The sequence below is a fragment of the Cyprinodon tularosa genome, unplaced genomic scaffold (genome assembly GCF_016077235.1).
Source record: "Cyprinodon tularosa strain WSP-4 unplaced genomic scaffold, ASM1607723v1 ctg571, whole genome shotgun sequence".
Classification (NCBI taxonomy): Eukaryota; Metazoa; Chordata; class Actinopteri; order Cyprinodontiformes; family Cyprinodontidae; genus Cyprinodon; species Cyprinodon tularosa.
Genome location: NW_024039309.1, coordinates 270,000 through 295,664, shown reverse-complemented (window position 1 = coordinate 295,664; position 25,665 = coordinate 270,000). Strand labels below are relative to the sequence as shown.

The 25,665-nt window shown below is 40.8% G+C and overlaps 1 protein-coding gene across 1 annotated transcript in view; it reads right to left on the bottom strand.

Moving 5' to 3' along the window:
• The window catches only part of LOC119797122, a 62,819-nt gene that overhangs the window by 18,215 nt on the left and 18,939 nt on the right, over positions 1-25,665 (bottom strand). The window contains exons 2-4 of the mRNA XM_038306077.1: positions 13,830-13,942; positions 11,655-11,928; positions 11,432-11,554 (exon numbers count right to left, since the gene is read on the bottom strand). Coding sequence (XP_038162005.1) covers positions 11,432-11,554; positions 11,655-11,928; positions 13,830-13,930 — 498 coding nt within the window. The 5' untranslated portion in view covers positions 13,931-13,942. The remainder of the gene's footprint in view (positions 1-11,431; positions 11,555-11,654; positions 11,929-13,829; positions 13,943-25,665) is intronic.

Below are 25,665 nucleotides of genomic sequence, written 5' to 3'. Positions count from 1 at the left end.
GCCGCAGGCGCGGGCTCGGGCAGAGCACTAATAGAAGCGGAAGATGGAACGTGCGTTAGAGCGAGCACTGCGTCAGACAGCTGACTGATCTGAGCAGAAAGTCCTTGCAGCTTATCCAGCGTGGACTGCACGGCTAAACCTAGCATCTGAAGCTGCTCTTGGTGGGTGGAGAGCGTCCTCCCAACTGAGTCTGCTGGGTCAGTGAGGCCAGAGTGTTGTTCTGTCATGGTTTTGAGGTGCTTGACCCACATGCAGAACCAACAAAGAAGGCAAGAGCAGTTTTCAGACGTTTAATTAAACAGCGAGGGAACCAAACACTGGGAGCTGCGGCACGGTTGAGCAGGTAGACTATCAGTGCAGGCAGGACTGATCCATCTGCGGTGAGAGCCAAAGTTAGACACGGAGATAGGGTGAACGAGAGAGGGGAAACGTTAAATAAACCTACCGCCGGATGAAGGAACCGGGCAGGGGGGAGTGGAGAGACGGACTCACTGAGGAACCTCCCGAGAAGTTGGCAGGTGACTAAGCGACAGGTGGGCAGGTGATTGAAGTCTGTGAGGAGGGGCCCGAGCAGCAGCGGCCGAGGAGGAATCCGGGGGCAGCTGATGGAACCAGAAGGACTTGAAAGGCTCTCCAGCCTGGCTTGGTACCACCAAGGGAGCTGGAGGGATTATTCGGAGGTAGATCCAGAACAGACAGAACCGGAGATCTTCCACTGAAGACGTCAGAGCACGAGGAATCACTAGAACGGTTTTCACAACGAGAAAAGACCTGGGAAACTCAGGAGACTTGGGTTAGTGCGGAGAAAAAGGTAAGCTGTCACAGACAGAGGCCTCTAAGCGTACCAACAAGGTTAACACTCTGGCGTCCATCAGCTGTCAGAGTGCTGCTTAAATAGCAGAGCCGCACGCCGCTGAACGAGCCACAGGTGTGTACCATGCCCACGTGTCAGCTCCAGCCACCTGCGGAGAAGGGAGAGAAAGGCAGAGCCGGAAGAGTCCTGACAGATATCATTTTGTCAGATTAGTTGTAAATAAAGAAAACATTTTTTAGAGTACTGTTCAAATAACAAAATGATTGAGGATTTAGTAACCAAACCAGAAACAAAATTAAGTTCAGGAAGTATGAAATGTTTATGTTTTGTGTATCATGGATGCACTTTGGTTGAAATATTAAGAGTCAGAGGAAGTTATCCAAATGTGAGCAAGTGGGGGTGTTGACATTTTGAATGTTTTTGTGCTCTCATTTCATGTTTTTGTTAATTTTTATTATTGGATCATTGTGCATCACATGATGTGACCTGTCTGTTTGAACACACTAGTGTACAATAAAGGGTTTGTCCTTCAAACAAAGAGGCAAAAACACGAAAGTCAAACTGAGTCTCATACTGTCACCTTTGAACGCTGTGCCAAAAATCTATTCTGCTAACACAAATAATTAGAAAAATCAGCAAAAATCATCAAAATCAACCATGCTCGAATTTCATTCTGAGGTTTCGAGTTATTGATGGTTTTGGCCGCAACATCATTGGCTGGTGTTGGCCCACTGTTCCTTATAAGTTTTATGGAGATGATGATTTTATTTGCTACCCGGAATTGGTATCGGAACACCAGTTACTGCACCACTAGCTGATATATTGAATATGATGTTATTGTGCTTGAGCAGGATGAGGATAGCCCTCCTGCCCCCACCCATCCTCACCACCTTCTACAGAAGCACCATAGAGAGTGTTCTGACCAGCTGTCTCACTGTGTGGTGTGGAGGCTGCAGCGCTTCATACTGGAAGAAGGTGAGAAGAGTGGTGAGAACAGCAGAGAAGATCATCAGGGCTCCTCTTCCCTCCATAAAAGACATTTCATCCAGCGTTTCACAAGCCCGTAACATTATCAATGACCCCTCACACCCCCACCATGGACTGTTCTCCTTGCTGCTCTCTGGGAAGAGGCTTTGCAGTATTCGATGCAGGTCCAGAAGATTTCAAAAAGAGCTTCTTCCCCACCACCATCTAACGGCTGAATGTTGCGAAAACGTAATTTTCTTTTGATAATAAATGTTGTCTAAGTCTGAGTCAGGGGCGGATTTACCATTAGGCAAAACTAGGCAGTTGCCTAGGGCCCCGAGTTCCGGGGGGGGGGGGGCCCTAAAACTCCTTTTACATGTATGGTTAATACAGCTATTACTTATTTGTGCACATTAATTATGTTTTTGATAAAAATCCTTTAGCTAAAATGCCATTAGAATGCTTATAATGTTAAGTGTGTCTCGGGGCCCCCCCTACAGTGTCCACTACATTGGTTCAGTCCATTTGCTGCGTATGGGCTGCTATTTGAAAACAAATGGCGCAAAGAGACGATACGAGCAGAGCGGGGGGGGGGGAGAGAAAAGAGAGGAAAGGAAAGAAAGATGAAAAGAAGTTACCCTAGCGGTGCTGAAAAGAGGAGAAAGAAGAATGAAAGTAGGAAGCTGCTTTCAAAGTTACCGAAAATGACTGACTTCCCCCCAGATTCCACATACTCCGTCAGCGCTCCGCCCCGCTGACGTATGTTGTGCGGAGCGCTTGTCTTTCATGTAAATCTATGAGAGCTGTTCCACATTACTTTTAATCAAATCCATTCAAAAGAAACTTCTTATTACAGGAATGAATGAAGAGATGCTGAGTTTGGGAGTAGAGAACAAACAAAGTTCATTAAAAAAAAAGCAGTTTTGAATGACCCTAGTTATCCCCGTTACAAAAATTTTATGCTATTAGAAATTATTTTAATGCCATCAACAAGTATCATGTACACAAGTTATTAGTGTTCATGAAATATGAAGGAGCTGTAAGCACAGTTCCATGACTCTATGTATGTAAACACAGACACACACACATATATATATTCTCTAGCTTTTTCTCCGCCTCGAGCTTCCTTTCCGAACATACGGCTTTATGATCAGTTTCACGCAAATTAATAGCGATATAATATATCTGACGAAATTGTTTTTATAAACATTTTTATTAAAGAATCATAAATGCCACGATAAACATATTTAATTAATTTTAGTGCCAATTAAGGCCTTGATTAAAAAAAAAAAGTTATGAATCGTAATTATTTTTAATGATCCGCAGAAACCCTGGTTCATCGCACATGCTCTCTACGATCTCCAAGGAACTCAGAGCGGAGCGGACGGGAGCCACAGTGGAGGCTGTAGGCTTTGCTTTGCGCAGGCGGTCTGGAGCGCAGCGGGGCGGAGCGCTGACGGAGTATGTGGGATTTCGGTGTTCGGCTTCTTCATTGCGGCAGCGCCGAGCAGCAGCAGCAGCAGTAACCCGTGAACAGCTGAAAACTCAGCGGTAACGCTGGCACCTGTTGAGGAGGATCCATCGTGTGGAGTTGAACAACTAGTGAGTATTAAGCTGTCGAAGGGGATATTCCCCCTATATTGATAGGTATTTATTTACCTTATTGAAGATGGGTCATTTTAAAGTAAGTTTCTAATTTGATTTGGATTTGCTACAAATGATGAAAAATCAATTATTTTGGTGTTTTTTTATGTTGAATTTCAGGAAAATCTCAGGCTTTCAAATGCTGTAAAATCACCCATAAGTTTTAGGTGTTTTAGTCCTTAATAATTTAAATTATACATTCAAAAAACATAAGGAAGTTATTACCAACATCTCACTCTGCTTTACAGCTTTGTATTAACATTGGTTTAATGTGTGTTATTGTGTACAGCTGGGGATGTTAAGGGTCACATTAATTATAGATTAAATATTTTACTGTTCTGTAGTTTAAGAAATTGTCATATTTGTAATAACACTAGTCTTTTCTGTGACATGCACCTTTTATTTATTTATATATACAAACACATATATATATATAAAACTGTTTTCTCACCCCTTGTGGGGTGGTATGTGTCATCCTCGGGTCCTCTACCAGAGGCCTGGGAGTTTGAGGGTTCTGCACAGTATCTTAGCTGTTCCTAGGACTGCACTCATCTGTACAGAGACCTCTTATGTTTTACCTGGAATCTGCTGTAGTCAGTTTGGGAGCCCCCAGTGCTCCAATTACCACTGGCACCACTGCTGCTCTTACTTTCCACATCTTTTCTAGCTCCTCCTTCAGTCCTTGGTATTTCTCAAGCTTCTCGTGTTCTTTCTTCTTGATGTTGCTGTCGCTTGGGATTGCCACATCTATCACTACTGCCTTCTTCTGCTGTTTGTCGATCAACACGATGTCTGGTTGGTTAGCCATCACCTGTTTGTCAGTCTGGATCTTGAAGTCCCATAGGATCTTAGCTCGGTCATTCTCAACTAGCTTAGGAGGTGTCTTCCATTTTGACCTTGGGACTTCCAGCCCATACTCATGACAGATGTTCCTGTACACTATGACAGCTACCTGGTTGTGGCGTTCCATGTATGCACTTCCTGCCTGCATTTTACACCCTGCTGTTATGTGCTGTATTGTTTCAGAGGCATCTTTGCACAGTCTGCATCGGGGGTCCTGCCTGGTGTGGTAGACCCTGGCCTCTATTGATCTTGTACTGAGTGCCTGTTCTTGTGCTGCCATGATTAGTGCCTCTGTGCTGTCCTTATACATACATATATATATATATATATATATATATATATATATATATATATATATATATACACTCACCGGCCACTTTATTAGGTACACCTGTCCAACTGCTCGTTAACACTTAATTTCTAAGCAGTCAATCACATGGCGGCAACTCAGTGCATTTAGGCATGTAGACATGGTGAAGACAATCTCCTGCAGTTCAAACCGAGCATCAGTATGGGGAAGAAAGGTGATTTGAGTGACTTTGAACGTGGCATGATTGTTGGTGCCAGAAGGGCTGATCTGAGTATTTCAGAAACTGCTGATCTACTGGGATTTTCACGCACAACCATCTCTAAGGTTTACAGAGAATGGTCCGAAAAAGAAAAAACATTCAGTGAGCGGCAGTTCTGTGGGCGGAAATGCCTTGTTGATGCCAGAGGTCAGAGGAGAATGGCCAGACTGGTTCGAGCTTATAGAAGGGCAACAGTGACTCAAATAACCACCCGTTACAACCAAGGTAGGCAGAAGAGAATCTCTGAATGCACAGTACGTCGAACTTTGAGGCAGATGGGCTACAGCAGCAGAAGACCACACCGGGTGCCACTCCTTTCAGCTAAGAACAGGAAACTGAGGCTACAATTTGCACAAGCTCATCGAAATTGGACAATAGAAGATTGGAAAAACGTTGCCTGGTCTGATGAGTCTAGATTTCTGCTGTGACATTCAGATGGTAGGGTCAGAATTTGGCGTCTACAACATGATAGCATGGATCCATCCTGCCTTGTATCAACGGTTCAGGCTGGTGGTGGTGGTGTCATGGTGTGGGGAATATTTTCTTGGCACTCTTTGGGCCCCTTGGTACCAATTGAGCATCGTTGCAACGCCACAGCCTACCTGAGCATTGTTGCTGACCATGTCCATCCCTTTATGACCACAATGTACCCAACTTCTGATGGCTACTTTCAGCAGGATAATGCGCCATGTCATAAAGCTGGAATCATCTCAGACTGGTTTCTTGAACATGACAATCAGTTCACTGTACTCAATGGCCTCCACAGTCACCAGATCTCAGTGTGTGTATATATATATATATATATATATATATATATATATATATATATATATATACACACACAATATATATATATATATATATGAGAGAGATTCTGTCCTCCGAGTTACAGTGACATACAGTAGATAAACTTGAAGATACATGACATCCTCAAATTTCTACTCTATTAAAATTTCTCTGTATAATGGGTCTGTTTTATATGTTGTCTTCTCAATTCAGAGGGCCCCATGCCTGTCTTTGCCTAGGGCCCCAAATTTCCTAAATCCGCCCCTGGTCTGAGTCTTGATTGGTGACTGAACTGCCCTGACCTGAACCTCATCGAAAATTCTGACATTTTTGTATGAAATAACCTTTTTACTAAGCTTAAGCTGTATTCTAATCAATGGGAAATCCGACTTTCAATTATTTTTTCATCTCTAGTAATCACATTTCAGAATAGACAAAATACTTAAAAATCACTTTAATTACTTTTACATTAGATGGGTGAGGGAAAAAAACATTTATTGTTTCTGAATACCAGTATTGAAGAAAAAAAATCTTTACATTTCTATTTTAGTAGATTGGAGTGACACATTTTTGAACCTCCTCAAATTCATAAATCATCAATTTAGCGATTTATTTAAAATGCATAATTTAGTTGCCAAAGCTAGTTTATTTTTTTTTTAAATAAAATACATTTTTTAAAACAGTTTTTAGTGAGCTTCAAAGATCTGACCCACATGCTGAGAACCACTCAGAGACCAAAGGGAAAAGTTAACAGGTTTATTGTAGGTTAGCAAACACAGACGTAGAGTGATATTCAGCTGGGTAACAATGCTGGACATCAGCGGACTGGTGAACTGGAACTGGAAACTCTGAAGGGGAGATCACAGTGATCAGTTCAGGTTCTGTGTGAAAATAGACTGAGGCTTGTATATATCTGGATAAGGCACCCATGTTTAGGGAGTTTTTGGTTATTCCTTGGATCCAGTTTGTGGTGTTTATTCCAGGGAAGAAGGAAGTTGTTGGAGAGCGGACAGGCAGACATACGTTGGACCCAGAGGAGTAAAGGAGCGGACTGTCATTTGGTTTTCCCGGAGTGGACTTGAACGGATCATGTGGAGTTTTTCCCCTTGCTCAGTGAGACTCAGTAAATCCTTCCAGGGGGTAAGAAGGTCCAGGCTTATCCAGTGATACAGGAAGGCTTCCTGCCGAACAACAAAGACAAAAAACAAGTTCAGACTCAGAAACAATACTAAGGTTAGACTCTGCTAATCTCAGTTGGCTAGAGTACCCAATACTGGCTAACACTCTGGCGTCGAGGTAGTGACTGCCCGCTGCTCAAGTACTCCTCTGGTAATGACCCATCGTGTGCAGGGAGGCCCAACGAGGAAAGGGGACCACCTGGTGGTGGAGAGAGGAAAACACAAAAAACAACCCACACAAACTGTAATCCTAACAGAAGGATGAGCCGGTGGAACAAGGAAATAACATTGATCACCCAAGAGATAGTTTGGAAAACAGATTGTTATTGCAAAACATAAATCACAAAACACTGATTATTTTCACAGTTTACTTTATTAGGGAACAGTTTAGATCAATTTAATCCAGATAATTTATATAGCAAAATTTCACAACACAAGTAATGTCAAGGCACTTTATGTATTGAGACAACTGAATCAGATCATTTTGTGGTTCGGTCATCTATATAAGAAAACTCAGATGATTGCATGTAATCATTTAATTTGCAGTATTCACTCTTTATAGCATAAAGTGTGTTTATAAAGCATAAAGAGGGTTTATAGCATAAATTGTGAGGACAACCCGGTTTGGGTCTAACTCAGACAATTCAAACCTGAGCAGTTCAACAGGGTTTCTTGTGTGTTTTGTAACCTTGAAAAATACATATGTGTAAATATTCCCTGACTGCACAAATATAAGACAGATAATTTGTAAAAAAAAGTTCCTCTGCATTCTTCAAATGGCCCTAGTGCTGTTAGGAAAAATACACAGCTCTTCGTCAAAAATAACCAATCACTGCCAGGAAGAATGTCTTCACTGCGCCTTCAGTCATTCGTGCCTTGAGAATTCTTTTGCTGTGCAGCTGTGTGTGAATATAAAGTATATCATGGTATATCTGGTCCCAGTGAATGTACTATGGTTGGTGTTTTTTCACCCATCATCACTGACTCTGCTTACTATTGTCTAAGGTGTAGTCTTCTAAGTCAAAACTGTTTTCAGGAACTGCTTGAACAGATCCCATTATTAGAAGTTATTTCTAATTCAGATATATTTGTTAAAGCTTTAGATATTTTTAACCTAAATTATCTGTAGGCTGCAATAGACTGGCGACCTGTCAAAGGTGTTCCCTGCCCCTCGCCTGTAGACAGCTGGAGATGGGGACCAACAAACTTGCGACTCAGCTAGGGATAAGCGTGATTAAAAATTGATGGATGGATTTTCTGTAGTCCTAGTCTAACCTCAAAAGACAAGACTGTTCATTATTCCATTTGAATACTAAATGTGTCATGTTGGTGAACAAGAGTTGGAATATTAGTTCTCAAGTTTGAAAAATAAGTTGTTGCCCATCTAATTTGGGGTTTAGACATTAAAACTGTAACTAGTTCACTTTCGCCTCCTATGTGGCAAATTTTATATATCGTACCAGGACAATCAATTGGATGGTACCTAAAATAAAATATTGAATAAGTACGGATCTGGTTCTCTTTAAAGAAAAGACAACAAGGTGGCCTTGGGTTTCCCCTAGAAGTTAAAAAATCTGTATAAATATTATCATTTAGGTAACTGTGGTATTTCTCCAGAAGAAGGTTGACATCTTTGTTGTAAATATCTGCTGCTCTAACTGCTACGGCTCCATCTGACCTCTCTAACCGAGCCAGATGGATCAACATCTGGGTGTGAAAGGCAGCTCCGTTCACCCATTGTTTAAGAAGCCGAGTGCTCATCTGGTTATCCATCAGCATGGAGTTCTGAAAGAAGCACATTTTAAACCACATTAAGAACTTACTCTGACTTCTGTTCAATTTACTTTCTGCATTTATGTCAACCCTATCTTTAACCAAAACTTAATTGTAATCCAAGGCATGTTAATCCATCATTGTTGCTTTAATGCAGCTTCAGCTTGATGGCAATAATTATTTCCATGTGTGTCAATGTGTTTTTTCAGGTTTCCTTTTGGTACCTTGAAATTCAGACAGTATCCCTGGGCATTATATTTATCAGAATTGGATTGAATAAGCATTTTTATGTGTCTCAGCCAACAACATCCTTTCTATTTTAATAGCGGTGCCCTGCAGTGATTACAAGTATAGGAAAAAGTGAAAAAAAAACTGACTTTTATTGGCATTTCACTCATTAAACCACTCATGTAGAGATACTGCTTCTGTCTGGAAGCTTCTGTTAGAGACTCCAATCCTCCTCCAAGCAGGTGAGCAGAAAGAGGAGCTATGCACACTGATCTCTTATTCAAGCATGATGTTATCTCCGTGTTTGTCTCTCTGCCTAAAACTAAAGCATTCAAGTCTATAAGATGACTTGCTTCATGAAAATCTGTCAGAAATGGGGGTTCAGTATTGGATAAATTACAAAGCCAAAAAAGGACAGTAGTCAGGGAAGCTGTACTGTACTTAGTCTGGAGTGCCAGCTTATTCAGTAAAGCCCAGCTAGACGATAGGGAGAAAGACAGACATATGCTCTGCTGTAGGCAGGTCAAGTCTCATAATTGTAAATCTAATCATTTTTCATTTATTTTGTATGCAAAATAAATAACACCAATTTCTACTGCCTGTAGAGAAATCTGAATTATTATGATCAGATCAATATATTAAATTATCTCCGTGTTTGTCTCTCTTTCTTAAACTAAAGCTATTCAAGTCTATAAGATGACTTACTCCATTACAATGTATTTGAAAAAGGGGCTCAGTCTTCCATGGATTGCAAAGCCAAAGAGGAAAGCAGTCAGTGAAGATGTACTGTACTTAGTCTGAAGTGCCAGCCTATTCAGTAAAGCCCACACAGACTTTAGACATAGATACAGACATATCCAAAATTTTCAGCTGTAAGCAGGTCAGGTGTAACCTGACTCTGCCAGATGGATTTGCTCCGCATATCCATCTGGAAACCTTCCGTTGAAGTAATTTCGGGAAGGAGCAAAAATACTGGTTAGCTGATTGGCCTATGTTGGTGATAGACCGGCCAAAGAAACCAATCAGATCAACGAAGCATATTATGTACTAACAGAGCGACGACGGAAACACAACCACAAGCCAGGCTACTCTTGCCGAAACCAGTCGGTGTCATGATGGATTAAGGATTCAAGCCCATATGCAGAACACAACGGAGGCTGGGTAAAAGTTTAACAGAGTTTATTGAGTTTGCACAAAAACACAAGATCATAAACTGGATCTGGAACTGGTTCACTGAAGTCTTGACTGGGACCAGAGACTGTTGGTTAGCTGAGTACACGAGGAGCTAAAGCGTCTAGCTTCAGACTTAGCATGGCAGACCTTGATCTGAGCTTCCAGCTTGTCACAGAGAACAGCAGGGGATATCCACATAGGAATCTTCAGGTAAATTCCACATAGGAATCTTCAGGTAAATTCCACATAGGATTCTTCAGGTTGGCTCACCAGGGCTGATTGGCAGGTTAAGCTCACCCAGAGCTTCAGACTAGAGACAGGTTTCCTGTGAGGCAGCTCACCCAGAGCTTCAGGCTAGAGACAGGTTTCCTGTGAGGCAGCTCACCCAGAGCTTCAGGCTAGAGACAGGTTTCCTGTGAGGCAGCTCACCCAGAGCTTCAGACTAGCGACAGGTTTCCAAACTAAGATCAACACTGCGGCGTAGAAGCAAGGTCTGGCAGGTGCTTATAAAGGGAAGGTCTCCTGATGAGTAGATGCGTCTCAGGTGTGCTGGAAGATTCCAGCCCTAGGAGACCCACGGCGCACTCTGCTGGAGACAGAAGGTAGTTTCCAGATCCCAACAGTAACTCCAGTCCAAACAGAAAACAAGAAAGAGCAGAAGAGGATCCTCGGCGCCCTCTGGTGGGCAAGCCTGAGGATCCTAACAGTCGGGAGAAGAGCAAAAACATCTTTTCCTCTGAGAAAAGCCTCCAGAGCAGTGTTTTGCTCTTCTTTCAGTGAAGAAATACTCTGTAATTCCGATAAAACTTGCTCGATAGCCACGCTAACGCTAGTTTCATCGGCTGAAGCCGCCATGTTCTTTAGACTGAACTGTCGCGCTTCTCGTTGCGTCACACCTCAACCCGCCTCAAAGCCAACGCTGATTGGACGTTCGTTTGGTGAACGGCTCCAAATTTTCTTCAACGGACAGTCTCCAGACTGATAACGAGTGAAATCTTGAAAGCTAGCGAGATCAGGATGGTCTCACGAGGCTAGGTCAGGTGTATCCTATTTGTTAATCTAATCATGTTTTTATTTATTTTTTTAAGCAAAATAAGTAACAAATTTTTCTGCTGCCTGTAGAGAAATGTGATTTAATTATGATCAGATGAATATATTAAAAGTAAAAACGCTAAAAGAATGTTTGTCCTTTCAGCTGTTCTCTTATTCAGAGGTTGAAATATTGAGTGAGTGTGACTCTTTCATTGACTTGGGAATGTTTTAGACCAAATCCCCTTCCTGACAGTCAGGATTCAGACCCAGGTCCCCTGCAGTCAAATTAGAGACTTAAACAACGACACAATAATAGTGACAAACACATCAAAAATATTAAGCTTTATATAAGGGTGGACATAAAAGACTTGATGAGGCAGTGTGGGACCAAAAAGGAAGATAAAAAAAATCAATTATTTAATTACCCGTAATCTTGTGAGCTGGGTGCTAAGTTGAGATTGTAGCTGCTGGGTGTGAAAAATCAGGTCCTGCTGTTGCCTCAAGTAGAGTATCATACGCTTCATATATTCATCCATGAGATCTCGCACCTGTGCAAATGAGGATCAAAATGTTAGGGCTTCATTAAAACACATTACCTGGGACAACAGACTACTCTCTTCATACTGGCAGAGTTTTTTCAGGTTATACCTCATTGCCTTTCTCCTCAGCAAAAACTCTTCGAAGTATATCAGCTGTACCCATTGTTGGTTTCCCCATGGATTCAGCCACGTTCTCTATTAACAAGGAAATGACGAGGGCCCCCAATCCAACAGCGTTCGCCACTGGGCCGAATCCTCCCACTTGACTACCCAGTTTCTCCACAATAGCTGGTATATTGGTTTCTCCACCAGTGTATAAGACTTGGTTTCTGTAAGAATTCAGCTCTGCAGTAGAGTTGTAGCCAGAAAACCTCTCCAGGGACCTGCATGGGAAATTATATTTTAGCTCAGGTAACAGTTTTTGTTTGATAAGATGCAGCTTTTGCAAGCTTTATAGTTTTTTTTTTAAACATTTATTTATTAAAATATTTTGTTATTTAGACGGAACATACCACTACTCCAAGGCACATAAGCAAGTTTATAGCTGTTTAATCATTACACACAAACCTCTTCTTTATTAAAAGTACATCCATTCACTGTATAATAATAACTGAACTTTATTGATCTAACTATGGAGAAATTTTTCTTCAGTCTCAAATAATATCAGTTTTTGGTATCAGTGTGAACAGTTGCTGTCTCTAATATATTTATTTTCAAAGTTATTTTCCCCTTTCATGTCACTGTTTTTCTTGAATGAAAATGAGCTCTCCTTACTCCACAGTAATACTTATATTATTATATTTGCTATTGTAACCCAGAGGTTAACAGAGCCACCAAAGTGTTAATAAAAACAACAATAAATGCTTAAAATAAAAATAAAGTCAGTAAATTTGTTAATATTGTAAAATATATCTAAAGATATCTAAAAAGTTTTATTTCATTTTACTGTATACTATTTGATTAAAAAAAACAAACAAACATCCAAACCAATTATTTACATTATTAAATGGTTGAAACCCATGTAGATTTCTATTAGGAATGGCATTTTTTTCCTAAAGCCTCTGCAGCAATTTACATCCAATCAGATCGTTTCGGGAATTTCCCATGTTGGTGAGACACAAGCAAAGTGCTGCAGTAAAATTAGCAGAGAAGCAAGTGGAGAAAGTGAGTCTAAACCTAAAAGTATATTTTGGTACTCCAAAGAAGGTATTTTTGTTCTCACTCCAGAGAAGATATTGTTTTGTTTTTCGGTTTTGAGCTGCTGGTGTTTTGCAAAGCAACCGGACTCTGTATTGATGGTTTGTGTATGTGAATTAAACGGGACTTGGCCAACTTAGGTTGGGATGAAGGATTGTTGGTTACACACTGGATTTGGAAATTTTAAGATCCAAGATGGCGAGCCACCCTATGGACACAGTGTGAACTGTGCATGAGCCAGGATTGCCCCCACTGCTGGATGTTTCATGGTTTATATCTGAACTGGTAGGATCTTTTCACCTTCCACCAAACTAGTGGATCCAGGTGGATAACATTGGACTAATAATTCTGAGAAAAAAAAGAAACAAGCAGAATCGGAAGGAAGAGACTTTACTCTGTGGAATACATACTTGTTCAGTCTTTTGCTGAATATTTTGAGTTTTGTAACAGTTTGACTGTATTTTATTTTCTTGACCATACACCATTATACTGTATTAATGCAGTCTTATTCATTGTTTGGTTCCAAATGCTAAAACAACGTTTTGTCTAAATTCAATGATACCTATACTAAACTAAAAGAGCTGAGATAAATAGAACTAAACTCAGTAATAAAAGAGTTAAAAAGAGAAATACCTTGAACGACCTTGAACTGAAAATTAAAATAGCAAAAGGTTGCAACCTATATTGATAGGACCCAAAAGAAATTAAATATCCTAAAATTAAACTAAAAAGGTTTAATACAAAAAGGGATTTATTCCACAATAAATGTTAAATGTAAGTCATTGTATTTTGTCCATATGTTCAGAAACAAGCCGGCATTTAAACTTTACTCCCTGGTCTGTGTCTCTTATTTATCTTAAGTTTTATCTACTCCTCTTAATCGAGTCTAGGTTTCTGATCTTGGTCCCCTTGGAGGTGCTATACTATTTTTATTGTACTTCATGAGAAGCCTGGTTAGAAAAGTGATCTGAAATGTTTTTCCAAGTTTAAAATTAATTCTCCCGAGTGTGTTGGACTGTCTTTTTCTTTATAAACGTTAAAGTTTTAATAATGTTTTCAGCATTAGTATTGTGGCAAAGGTACTCACATGTCGATTTCAAACCCATTCCACTGTGTAGACTGGAAGAAAGAGTTTGCATACTGGTCCAGGCTAGGTTGCATTTCCTCTTGAGAAATTTCTCCACCCATTTCCTGTTTCCTCTTTTTTTCATGGGAAGAACAACAAAACAGAGGTATGTTATTAAAAAGAATTAGTATATGTTAGCTGTTCAGGACAGGATCTTCAATATTTATGGCTGCAGTGGGTCTCAGCGTCCTCTCAGACACTGGCTTAAATGCATAAAATTCCAGGCACTGAGTTTCAGCTAAGGAGTTATCAACCAGTAGCTGAGAACAACTTTGTGTACTTCAGAGTAATTTTTCGTGTCATTGATTAAGGTTTAGTCAATTGAATTTAATCTTTAATTTAATGTCTGTCTGTCTTTCTGATGGTCTATGTCTCTGTCTGTCTTATGTATCTCCAAGGATCTGCTGTAACCACTTTTTAAGTTTGGGGGGTCACTGTCCCAAGTTCCCCAATGAGCCCGGGCATCACTGATGCCTTGACCTTGCAGGTTTTCTCCAGCTCTTCTCTGAGCCCCTGGCATTTCTCTAGTTTTTTAATGTTTTTTTTTTTTTTCCTGACTTGGTATTGCTATTTGATCTGTCCAGGGTGTACCCCGCCTCATTGACTGCTGGAGATAGGCACCAGCACCCCTCGCGACCCCAATTGGGACAAGCCTGTCAGATAATGGATGGATGGATCGTATTGCTATGTCAACCACAATGGCTTTCCTCTGCTTTTTGTCTACCACTACAATGTCCGGTTGGTTCGCCATTACTATTCGGTCCGTCTGAATCTGTGTCTGGTGGACATCTTTGCCATCATCTTATTTTTCAGGTCAGTTGCTGCCTCGTGTGGTGGCGCTTATTGGAGCATACAATGTCTCTCTCTATCTATATATATATGATTAATTTTACCTTCTATGGTAGCTCTTCAAGTTTATTCTATTTTTTTTTATTTAGTCTTATTTTTTATTGGAATGCTGTACTTTTTTCTCTACTTATTTATTTCAAGTAAATAAGTAAAGATGTTGCTGTTTTATTTTCCCTAATCTTTTTATTTTCTTATAACAAAAATCGATTTTTTTTTAAAATATGCTTTTCTACATTTCATATCATTTTCTAAATATTTAGTTTTTTTAATCCAATATATTCCTGTAGTATATTCTCAACAGATGTCTCATAAACCATATTTTTCTGCCTCTTGTTTTTTTTTTTTTTTTACCTCCTCTATTTTTTCCACATGTTAACCTAGAAATGGAGGGGTGGCCTTTGGAGCAGCATCACCGCTGCAGCTTCATCTCTTATTGGCCGTGGTCAGTACCTGCTAATAGCTTCTGCCTGGCATTATAGAGGTTGGAAGGCTAACTTCCATCATGTTCTTGATAACAAGTGGTAAAGTTAGTGGAGAGAGGCTGCAGCGGTGATGCTGTTACACCTGTTTTTTTTATAAAGCCACTTAAAGGAATAGTACACCCAAAACATGATTAGCCTTCATTTTCTACTCACCCCCATGCTGAACAACACTCTGGATTACTTTTTTGATACCTCAAATGCATCTGGAGGTCTGGGAGGCTTCTTGCTGTCTGCTGACATTCAAATAATGGAGGTCTATGGCGCCCGAGGCAGAAAGGTCCATAAAAGTCCACAAAAAACGTGTCAATATTCCTCCATACTGCTCGTCCAATGTATTCCAAGTGTCCTGAGTAGGTAGCGTCCATAATTTACTCAAAACGAAGTCATTTAGAATGTTTTTGGAGCATAAACAGTAGTGTATAGGATTTCCTAAAAGCGAGTTCACGAGTCTACGGAAACTGCGGCAGACCAAACCAGATGAAAGTGCGCATTCAGTGTCTGCTCTGCCGATAATGCAAGCGTAGAAGAAGAAATGTGCTGTTTAACTGTGCAAAGAAAGAAACAACGAAAGAAAAATGTCTGAGGACTTCAGTGTTGAGGAAGAGCATGAGTTCTTTGCCGAGCTAAAGGCGCACTTTCATCTGTTTGGTCTGCCGCGGTTTCCGTAGACTCATGAACGCGCTTTTAGGAAATCCTATACACCACTGTTTATGCTCTAAAAACATTCTAAATGACTTCGTTTCGAGTAAATTATGGACGCTACCCACTCAGGACACTTGGAATACATTGGACGAGAAGTATGGAGGAATATTGACACATTTTTTGTGGACTTTTATGGACCTTTCTGCCTCGGGCGCCATAGACCTCCATTATTTGAATGCCAGCAGACAGCAAGAAGCCTCCCAGATCTCCAGATGCATTTGAGATATCAAAAAAGTACTCCAGAGTTGTTGTTCAGCATGGGGGTGAGTAGAAAATGAGGGCTAATCATGTTTTGGGTGTACTATTCCTTTAACCTAACAGTTAAGCATGTTTTTTGGGGGAAGCCGGAGTACCAAGAGAGAACCAACACATGGTCAGGGAGAACATGCAAACTCCATGTGGAAAGACCCTGGGCCGGGAATGGAACCCAGAACCTTCTTGCTGCAAGGCAGCAGTGCTACCCACAGAGAAACTGAGCAGCCAGCTGAAATACAGTCGGAGGAAAAATTAGAAGATGTAGAGACAGGAATGAACGGCTTAAGGAAAATAATTTTGCTGAAATAATATCAGAATATATTGGAATAAAATAATATAAAGCTTGGAAAAACATGTTTTAAATATATTTGGATATTTAAAAAATATGAAAGAAAATAAAAAATGTTTGGAAAAATTAACATTGACTTGAAATTTACTTGAATAAACGAAGACTAAATATTCATTGTTTAAATGAAAAATGAGAAGAAAAGTGTTGAGATAAAATAGGGGAGAGAAAGAGAGAGAAAGAGAGAGAGAGATCTATAAATAAAGCATAGTTCACTAATATAAATTGCAAGCCATTATTTTGTCACCTATTCATATTTATGATTTCATATTTATTTCTTCATGTATTTTTTAATTATGGCAGGATTGGTTATCCATACTCAATGCACATCAAGCAAAGGGCCAAAGCATTGCTTGTGACATGAGTGATTTGTGTAAATGTTTAAATGATCAAAGCACTGCACAGAACAGCGTGAATGCAGGACCTTTTGATGCTCCTTGATGTGCGTCCACCCTAGACTTTACGTATAGAACAGCTACTCCTGATGCTCCAAGCATGTTTATTAATAATAATTCTTAACATTATGTCACATAGTGCTACTTTTAGTATTGTTTGTGAGTACGTGCTCAGATCAATAGAAAAACCCCAGCCTACACAATAAAAGAATATATTAATAGAATTACTCACCAGGCACAGAGTAGTAACAAAAAAATTAAAGCAAAGCTTCAGTCCTTGTTTTTTCTTTTCCTGCAAAAGGTGAAGGGAATTTATACCCAAAACTGTTTGAAGAGTGATGGTAAAGTTCACCTGCGTTAAATTTTCATGTTTGTTTTAGGACTGGGTAAAGTACAGTAGCCATTGCAAATCAAGTAAATACAATGGTTTTCCATGAATTCAAAAGGACCTTTAAACTCAAAAACATGACAAACATACACAAAGTGACCTTAGCTGCAGGACTAATCCATAATCATCAAGAGCATCTTGGCTTCTTCTTTAATTAATGCTCTCTATCTGTCCAGCCTGTCAGCTTTTGTGTAAAGTAATTTCTCAGAAGATTTGGAGTTGTGGTATATTTCTGTCTTTTTTTAGATATTGGATGTTGATGTATATTATTACATTTCCAGAGCCAAATATACATTTTTCATAAAATAACTCTGCCTTAATTTTCACTAAATAACTTATTGATCTCACACTGGAAAAATGTATCTCTGCATTTAACCCATTGCTTTGGGGAGCAGTGGGGGGTTAAGGGTCTTGCTCAGGAAACCAGAGTGCAGGCTGTGAGGATTGAACTGGGTACTTGCAACTCGGAGCAAAAACGCACTGCTCTAACCACTGTACCTACACTACCCCCACTACAGTGTTCTCCATGACCTATTACACTTAAGGTATGCGTCTGTAATCTTTACCATGGGAGATAGTATAGCTGGCATGAATACTTAGGTGAAGTACAGTTTACATCATCTATATTCTTCCTCCTTAGATAAAAAAAAATCATATAACTGTAATGGTTGGTTTAGGGATTAAACCCACATGCAGAACACCACTGGAGATTGATAAAAAGTTCAACAGAGTTTATTGAAAGCTTTCACAATAATAACATGGACCGGATTCTGGAAACTGGTCCGGGCAGGATTCTCTGGCATCTGCAGAGACGGATAGTTTGATTAGCCAGTTTAACAGGTGAATTGTTGAGTTTCAGATGTTTCTGGAAATACCTTGAAGAGGTTCAGGCTTTCTCCTTTGAGAGAGGGAACCGGTTGGGTCCAGAGACTGTTGGTTCAGCAGAGTGCTCAGCAGCTGCAGCGTCTAGCTTCTGACTTTCCAGTGACAGACCTTGGTTTAACTGATCAGCTCTTTCCCTGAGAGCAGCAAGTGGATTCCAGAGTGAGATCTTCAGGTTTGGCTCTCTAGGGCAGGCAGGCAGGTAACAGGCTAAGCTCATCCAGAGCTTCAGACAAGAGACAGGTTTCCTGTGAGTGAGAAGACAGAGGCAGGTTAGAATTGGGTTTTCTCTTGGGAGACAAAGATTCTAGTAATCACAGAGGCTCAGGTTTGCTAACCAAACTTGGTCAACACTGCGGCGTTGAAGGAAGGTCTGGCAGCTGCTTAAGTAGAGCAGGTCTCCTGATGGGCTGACGAGATCCAGGTGTGCAGGAGGGCTCCAGCCCAGGAGACCCACGGCACACTCTGCTGGAGAAAGGTGGTACTTCTCCAGATCCCAACAGTACCCCCCTCTCAACGACCGCCTCTTGGCGGTCCCGAGGAAGTGGACGGGAGGGAACTCTCATACTCCTCGATCAGGGATGGAACGAGGATGTACCTGGATGAGCCAGGAACCCAGGTGCGGTCCTCCGGACCGTAGCCCTCCCAGTCGACGAGGTACTGCCAACCGCGACCTCGCCGACGGGAGTCCACGATCCGGCGAACAGTGTAGGCCGGATGGCCGTCGATGTCCAGGGCGGGCGGAGGGGAGTCGGTAGGCGGGCACAAAGGACTTGTGACTACAGGTTTTATCTGGGAGACATGGAATGTGGGATGGATGCTCAGAGAGGGTGGCAGGCGGACAGCAGAGGGGTTGATTATCCGATCAATTTTGTACGGACCAATGAACCGGGGTGAAAGTTTTCTGGACATGGCTTTAAGGGGAATGTCTCGAGTAGATAACCAAACCTCTTGGCCTGGGGCGTAGTCAGGGGCCGGACGCCTCTTGGAGTCGGCAAACCTCTTAGTTGAGGCAGATGAGCGGGTGAGAGTGGTGATGGTCTCTTTCCAGATACGTTGGCAACGACGGATGTGATGATGAACTGATCTGACAGTGATCTCTCTCTCGTCTGCAGGGAAGAGTGGAGGCTGATAACCTATGGATACTTGAAAGGGGGATAAACCGGTAGAAGCAGATTTCAGGGAATTATGCGCATACTCAATCCAAGTCAGGAACTGACTCCAGTCAGTAGGATTGTTAGAAGTAAGGCAGCGGAGAGTGGACTCGAGTTGCTGGTTCATCCTCTCCGTCTGCCCATTCGACTGAGGATGGTAACCAGAGGTGAGAGAGGATTTACAGTTTAGTGCAGAACAGAAAGCTTTCCAGACCTGTGAGATGAACTGGGGACCACGATCTGAGAGGATTTCCTGAGGGATACCATGGAGGCGAAAAACATGCTTCACAAGGAGCTGAGTCGTCTGGAATGCAGTGGGGAGCTTTCTGAGGGGAATTAGATGACAGGCCTTGGAAAATCGATCAACAATGGTTAGAATAGTAGTCATACCTCGAGAAATCGGGAGACCGGTGACGAAATCAACAGCGATGTGAGACCAAGGACGGGTTGGAACAGGTAGAGGATGCAGCAGGCCAGAAGGTGGTTGGTGAGAAGTCTTGTTTCTGGCGCAGGTGGGACAAGCCAGAACGTACTCTTTCATGCCTTTATGCAGAGACGGCCACCAGAATCGTCTGTTTATGAGGGCGATGGTTCTGCTCACTCCAGGATGGGCCGAGAATTTTGCTGCGTGCATCCACTGGATGAGGCGGGATCTGACAGAAGACGGGACATACATTTTATTTGGAGGACCATTACCTGGGTCGGGTTCAGAGGCCAGGGCAGAGTTAATCAGATCAGTGATCTCCCAGGAAACGGCTCCAACTATACATGAGGCTGGGAGAACAGGTTCGGGTGTCTCAGGTTGATCGGTGGAATACAGACGAGAGAGAGAGTCGGGCTTGACGTTCTTGGAACCAGGTCTGTAGGAAATGATAAGATTAAAACGAGAAAAGAACAAGGACCACCTTGAATGCCGTGGGTTGAATCTCTTTGCCAATTGAATATAAGCCAGGTTCTTGTGGTCAGTCCAAACCAGTACTGGATGCTCAGCCCCCTCGAGCCAGTGTCTCCATTCCTCCAGGGCGAGCTTAATGGCCAGAAGTTCTCGGTCTCCAACATCATAATTTTGCTCGGCTGGAGAGAGTCTGCGTGAAAAAAATGCACATGGGTGAGTTTTCTGGTCAGAGTCTGACTGCTGAGATAACACAGCTCCTACGCCGGAATCAGATGCATCAACCTCAAGGATGAACTGCTTCGTAGGATCAGGCTGGACCAAGATGGCGGCACTGGAAAAGAGTTTTTTTAATTTATTAAAGGCATCTTCGGCTTCAGAGGTCCACTGGAAAGTCTTCCTAACAGAAGTAAGAGCTGTGAGAGGTAGAGCTGTCTGACTGTAGTTCCTTATGAACCTCCTGTAAAAATTTGCAAACCCAAGAAATCTCTGAAGTTGTTTGCAGTTTTCAGGTGTAGGCCACTCCAGAACTGCCTTTATCTTATCTTCTGATGGCTTCACCTGTCCGCCCTCGAGCACAAACCCTAGAAAGGTGACAGATTGCTGATGAAATTCACACTTTTCAGCCTTCACAAAAAGTTTATTTCCAATAGCCTCTGAAGGACTAAACGAACATGTTTCCTGTGGTCTGAGAGGTTCTTGGAATAGATCAAAATATCATCGATGTAGACAAAGACAAAAACATTCAAAAAATCTCTGAGGACGTCATTGACAAGAGCTTGGAAACAGGCAGGAGCGTTCGTGAGGCCAAAAGGCATGACCAGGTACTCAAACTGTCCTAAGGGGGTCTTAAAGGCTGTTTTCCATTCATCCCCTTCTCTTATTCTAAGGAGGTGGTAGGCGTTTCTTAGATCGAGTTTGGTAAACACTGTAGCACCCTGTACAGGTTCAAACGCAGAAGCCAGTAAAGGTAGGGGATATTTATTTTTGACTGTAATTTGATTTAAACCTCTGTAGTCTATACAGGGGCGCAGGGAACCATCCTTTTTACCAACGAAGAAAAAGCCAGCACCGAGAGGAGATGAAGATGGGCGAATTATTCCAGCAGCTAGAGACTCGTTGATGTATTTCTCCATGGTTTCACGCTCTGGTTTGGAAATATTATATAATCTAATAATAGATTAGCAATGATATACAGTGGATAGTAAATTGATTGTAAATTGAGTATGTGGACTTAACTTCCATCTGAATCTTTGCATCCCATATAGAAGACCAGGAGAGCCACTTAAAAAGAAGCAGAGCCTTTAAAAATTTCAAATTTAAATCATACAACCAGATATCCCATTTAAACAGAGTTCTTTAATTGCACAATTTAGATATAAGTGTAAAGGGGAACTGTGAATTCTATTTGTTGGTCAATTATCAAATATAATAGGGTAGATTTGTCTCTATAATTCCATTTAAAACGGGTTGCTTCAGTTAAAAAAATATATTTTCAATAAAGAAAAACCTTCACGTTAATGAAAAAACTCCTTTTAATCAACAAATAATATTGCAAAAATACAGTTGAGACTCAAAAAATACCTTTGAGCAATTGTTTCTTTTATATAAAACATATTCTTTGAATAATAGTGACAGTTTTTGGCATGAAGAAACTTTTTTTAACTGAAGTTGTTTTAAACATACAGTGGAAATGACATCTATCTTTATAATTCTATAAAAAAAGAAGTTGCCTCAATAAAAAACAAAAAAAACAACAACTATTGATTAAAAAAAGTGGTTTCTATGAAACCCCTCCCTGGGCTGCCACCTTATCGTGGTGGAGGGGTTTAAGTGTCCCAATGACCTTAGGAGCTATGCTGCATGGGGGCTTTATGCCCCCTAGTAGGGTCACCCAAGGCAGACAGGTCTTACGTGAAGGACCAGACAAAGAGCAGCCTAAAGACATCTTATGATGAGTAAGACAAATGGACCTAGTGTTCCTTGCCCAGACGCGGGACATAGGGGCCCCACTCTGGAGCCAGGCCTCGAGGTGGGGCACGCTGGCGAGCGGCTGGTGGCCGGGCACAGCCCAAAAAGGAAACATGGGTCCCCCTTGCAATGGGCTCACCACCTGTAGGAGGGGCCAAAGGGGTTGGGTGCAATGTGTGATGGGTGGCAGCGGAGGACAGGGACTTTGGCGGCTGAAGAAGCTGGCTCTTGGGACATGGACTGTCTCATTTCTGGTGGGGAAGGAGCCTGAGTTAGTATACAAAGTTTAATGGTTCCATCTAGTGATAGTCGGACTTACCTCTATGCACGGCAGGTGTCATTAATACTTGACCTGCGCATGCAAAAGAATAATGATTCAGTGCTTGAAGCACTGCCTCTGGCTGTCAGTAGCTGGTTCCTTGTCTTACCTTGTCTCTCCTTGCCTTTCCCTGACTCTACATGCTCTTCTCCCTGATGTCTCCATGGTTCTGGTTAAGTTTTACATTTTAAGTTGGATTTGGATACCTGCCGCTGTTACCTGTGTTGATTCATTCAAAACTGCAACAACTCACCTCTGCCTTCCTCTCAGCCTCTGCATTTATGTCCTCAAACCCTGACAGTGACTTCAGTGCCAACTTATACTTATGGTGGCTGTCGTGGGAAAAAAGTATTCAACTATTCATCCTAGTTAAATAAACGGAGATCGATGGATTTCACTCAGTCGGCACATTTATTAATCATCTTTGCAAAGAGAGAACAGTCATCATGGCACAGAATTCTGCTCTGTTCTGATCTGGGCAGGGTTCGTCCCCCCCTAGTTACAACAATCGAAAGCAGTCAGAGTCATAACAAATTACACACACTTTGCTTAACAGTAACATGTTATGAATAAACCTTGAGAAAGAATCTGGATTGTTATGGGAAGAAGCAATGTCTGGTCTACAAACAACATTCTGCAGGGAATGGTGTGGCCTCCAGAGAGAAACAGACTGAGTGAAAACTTTTATAGTGAGTAAATATGAATATTAATATATAATGAGAGAAAGATATAAATTTTCCCACAACAGTCTATCCTTTTGATTATAAAAGGATATTATCCTTGTGTAATCGATATCATAAAAAAAGGAAAATTTATTAATATAAAAAACTAAGAAATATAGAAAACTAAGAAAAATAAAATAAGAAGAAGAAAAATAATGATAATTAAAAAATAATGAATCAAAAATCCACAACTGCATTAAGTCGGTGGACAATGTTAAATGATTATAATAGATGGAAAAATTATGGAAAGAAGCCCTGGAATCACACCTTAGTTGGCAAAAATATTTACTGTTTTTTCCCATTATGATACTTTTATGGTAAAATATCTATTTGCTGAAAATTTTAATTTTTAGTTCTTATTATCAGTTACCTTTTTTGTTTCCCTGGAAAGAGAAAAGTTCAAATCAGTCAAACAATAGACCCCTTCATGTCTACAAACTGTAATTCAAATTATTAATATGAGCTTCATTAAAAGTAAAAGAAGATCAATCTCTATGCAAAATGTTAAAATCATAACACAAAGTTGTTTCATGCAGATGACGAGTTCAGCTCTTCAGAATCAGGCTCAGTCAAAGCACACATTGAAAAGTTGGAGGATTTAATCTCAGCGCTCCTCTTTCCCAATGGTAGCTGAGATGACCCGATCATCAGAGTTCATTCTCTAATCCAGAAATCTCTGCCAATACTTTCCATCAGCCATCAGGTGGTCATCTAACACTTTGACTTTCTTTTTATTATCAAGAAAAGTAATATCAAACACTTAGATACTAAAAATGTTAATCTTTGATTAAAATGCAACACATCACAACACATTTCCCTTCTCATTCATGTTGTATGATTAAAAATCAAAAAGCCAAAGCTGATGTCAGACATCTTCAGGTGGGCGTCTTCATCTTTCTGTTGATGTTGGTCCCTTATACAGGCGACATTTTGAACGTTGTCTACAGAACAGCTGGTCCTCAACACATCAGGTGGATTACTGATGTGTTAATTAACCAATCAGAGGGGATTATTCTGCCCCTTTATTCTGATTGTTTCCTGGTTCCTTCCAGATGAGCTCCGATGAGCTCTGATCACTTTTTTTTATTGACTCTCAGCGACACCTCCTCCTGCTGAAGGATGGAAGGATGGCTGTGATGGTCCTGCATTAGGGTCTCCAGGCACCTTGGTCCATCTCTAAAGCCGTCTCTGACTAAGGGGAAAAAAAGGTCTTGTAGGTCATTTTAATGTGTCACCTGTCAGTCCCAGTCTGGCCAGAGGTCAGTGGTCTGGTCCGTTCTGTGGTCCAGGAACGGGTCGACCCGTCATGAGCTCATGGGGAGAAAAACTGGGAGTCAAAGTTACCAACATGCTGAATTAAAGGAGCTGAGGGAAGGAAAGATCAGATGTTATCTTACCCTTTCACAAACAATAGTAGATCAAAATAATTTTATGTAGCTTAAAGAACTTTAGATTTAAATTTGAACTTTAAACTTTGTCACAAATCATTGAATTATTCCATAATTTCAAACTTACCCAGTAAATGTACTTCCTTAGTGTTCGGTACCACTTATCACTTCTGCACCTGCAGAAATCCAAACAAACTTCTCCTCAGCAGAGGAGGGAGGGGGACAGTGTGTGTGTCAGTGGGCTGCAGCAATGTAAACAAGGGGAGACACTGCAGCACAGCCTTCTCTGTTGCTTCCACCAGACATGATGTGTGTGGAAGAAGAATATAGGCTTTCCATCCGATTTCAAGAACGATGTTTCCAAGGCGAAGCAAAATCAAAGAACCAGAAACAAGAGTTTCATTAAATCCTGTTATTTATATCCTCTATCATTGTAATCATTATTATTAATGTTATCGTTATTATTGTTATTAAATAATGCTATTATCATCATTATTTCCGATTGAGTCATTTGAACACCGTATAATTATTAACCAATAATTATGTTAAATAAATTTGCATATTTATTCCAGATCCGCTTAAGATAGATTTACTTTTTAAAGAATTGTAAATAATGTAAAAGCAAATTCAATCAGCCTAATTTATTTTTATACAAGCTATTTAGGCTACACACATATAGATTTATTTACCCTTTAAGTTTAATCTAAATCAGGTTAACAAATTAAACTTTAGCATTTAGCTTTTAAATAATGACACAGGTCCTTGATTATTTGAAGAAATGCCCAATTATTGTTAAACAAGCATAATCTGTTCATTTGATTTAATTTTTAAAATCTGTCTCATTAAACATTATTTGTTGTGATATTTGAACCATTATATCAATCCCCTTTATGACCAATTTAAACAGCTGTGCATTATCTTTAACACATTTAACTCCTGCTTTGTTTTGAAAGCAGGTTAGGGAAAAGAATGAGCCACAGAAACTAGAAACTGTCCTTATTTTACAGTTTAACCTTAATTATTCACTCATTTCTATTTTACCAAGACAAAAA